Source organism: Dendrobium catenatum, unplaced genomic scaffold (genome assembly GCF_001605985.2).
Source record: "Dendrobium catenatum unplaced genomic scaffold, ASM160598v2 fragScaff_scaffold_1608, whole genome shotgun sequence".
NCBI classification, from domain to species: Eukaryota; Viridiplantae; Streptophyta; class Magnoliopsida; order Asparagales; family Orchidaceae; genus Dendrobium; species Dendrobium catenatum.
In genome coordinates this window covers 2,464,210-2,465,831 of record NW_021320070.1, presented here as the reverse complement: position 1 = coordinate 2,465,831, position 1,622 = coordinate 2,464,210, and the positions used below count along the sequence as shown (strand labels likewise).

Below are 1,622 nucleotides of genomic sequence, written 5' to 3'. Positions count from 1 at the left end.
ATGTCTTTTGTTTTTTTTTTCTTTTTTAAATCTGCAATTCTTTATGATTGCTTCTTCTTGTTCTAATTTCTTCAATTGATTTGCTTAAAAAAAAAAAGCAAGGGTATGCAAGCAAAAAACTATATGAACTGAAGCCCATGAAACATGAGGTTCTCAAAGATTATCAACTACAAGCTCTATCCATGAGTATCTGACCAGAGCTTCAATAGTTTTGGTTAATTTGTTTTAAAGTTCTTTAAAGCAAGATTGTACATTGAGAACTTACTTTATGCGCTACTTGTGATGGCAATGCGATAGACGATAATTGCTGCAGGATCTGAAAATAGCTAGAAAATGAAGGAGTGTCAGACACTCCGCATACATTTACAAAGAAATCATGAAGGGTTGGGTAAACAGTTCCCAAAGACTTGCATAGCATATGATTTCCCTTGTGCGTCGAGGGGCACAAAAGCATTACTTTCTTCATCCTGTCTACACAGCCAGTTGGGTCCTGCCAATAAACTTCCTTGGGTGATAAAAACATTCCAGCTGCGGAGGCATTGCTTTCACAACAGCTCATAAATGGAACGAAAATGAAACGACTTGATATGAGCTCATTAATAATCTTTGATGATGATGTGGCAATCCCACTTGAAATAAGAGTGTAAAACTTTAACATTTGAGCAATGCTGCAATCAGAAGACACACCATCAGTGTGCAAAATTTTATATATATAACCCTAAACCCTAAATATATATATAATCAAGATACCTTCAGTGCCTAATCACTTACAAATTTATAGTATCATTTCCTTGAAAAATAAACAGGAAAAACATGTAGGAAAGAAGTAGCAATAATAATAATAAGAGAACAATGAAGATCAAAGTAAAAATTCAGTCCATATATAAGAAAAATATGCCAAGCCGCATCTGCACAGTCCACATAGTTTAATTAACATTTGAGCAACGGTAGTCATTAAATTTAGTGCTTAAGAAGCTTGTGTCCTTAAATTGCCTTTTCAATAAGGGTTGGTAAGAGTCAAAATGTTCCAGGACTTTGAGAAAGAAGAACTAAACAAAGTTTGCGTTGTGAGGCTTAGAAATAAAAAACAATTTAAAGATATCTTTTCTCACGCTACATCTAAGAATAAACTGCTCCAAAAGATGAAAATTACCTTGCAACAAAGGGTGACATCGACATTCTCCAGAACTGAAGAATTTCCAAAGCTTCATCAATTGATACTTCCATCTTGAATCCAATGTCATTCGCAAGTACCTTGCTATTTATCTGCACAACTGAAATTATATCAACTAAAATGTGAAATAAAATGACAACTTATCATTTAAAAAATAGAAAATATCAAACTATAGTACCGATATTAGCAAAAGTAAATCACATTTTAAGGTATTAAAAGAAAGATTTCATGAATTTCACAACTCTCCAATGACATAAAATTCACTTTCACCAAATTGACCAAGATCAGCATATAACAACATTTATGAAGTTAAGAAAAAATAAAAAAGCAATCATCATCATTAGCTTTATCACACAACAATGCTTGGGTAATTTTATAAATCCTCATTCTCCATTCACCTAAATTGAGTGCTGCGAGAGATGTTAACCCTACTTTGTAAATATTTTTA

The 1,622-nt window shown here is 32.7% G+C and overlaps 1 protein-coding gene across 1 annotated transcript; it reads right to left on the bottom strand.

Moving 5' to 3' along the window:
* Positions 1-220: 220 nt before the first annotated feature.
* Positions 221-1,271, bottom strand: LOC110106507. Its single transcript, XM_020836439.2, has 2 exons — positions 1,154-1,271; positions 221-668 (listed from the first exon to the last, which is right to left on the bottom strand). Exons 1-2 carry the CDS (start codon positions 1,225-1,227, stop codon positions 236-238), a joined length of 507 nt encoding a protein of 168 aa, XP_020692098.1. The 5' UTR covers positions 1,228-1,271; the 3' UTR covers positions 221-235.
* Positions 1,272-1,622: the final 351 nt, after the last annotated feature.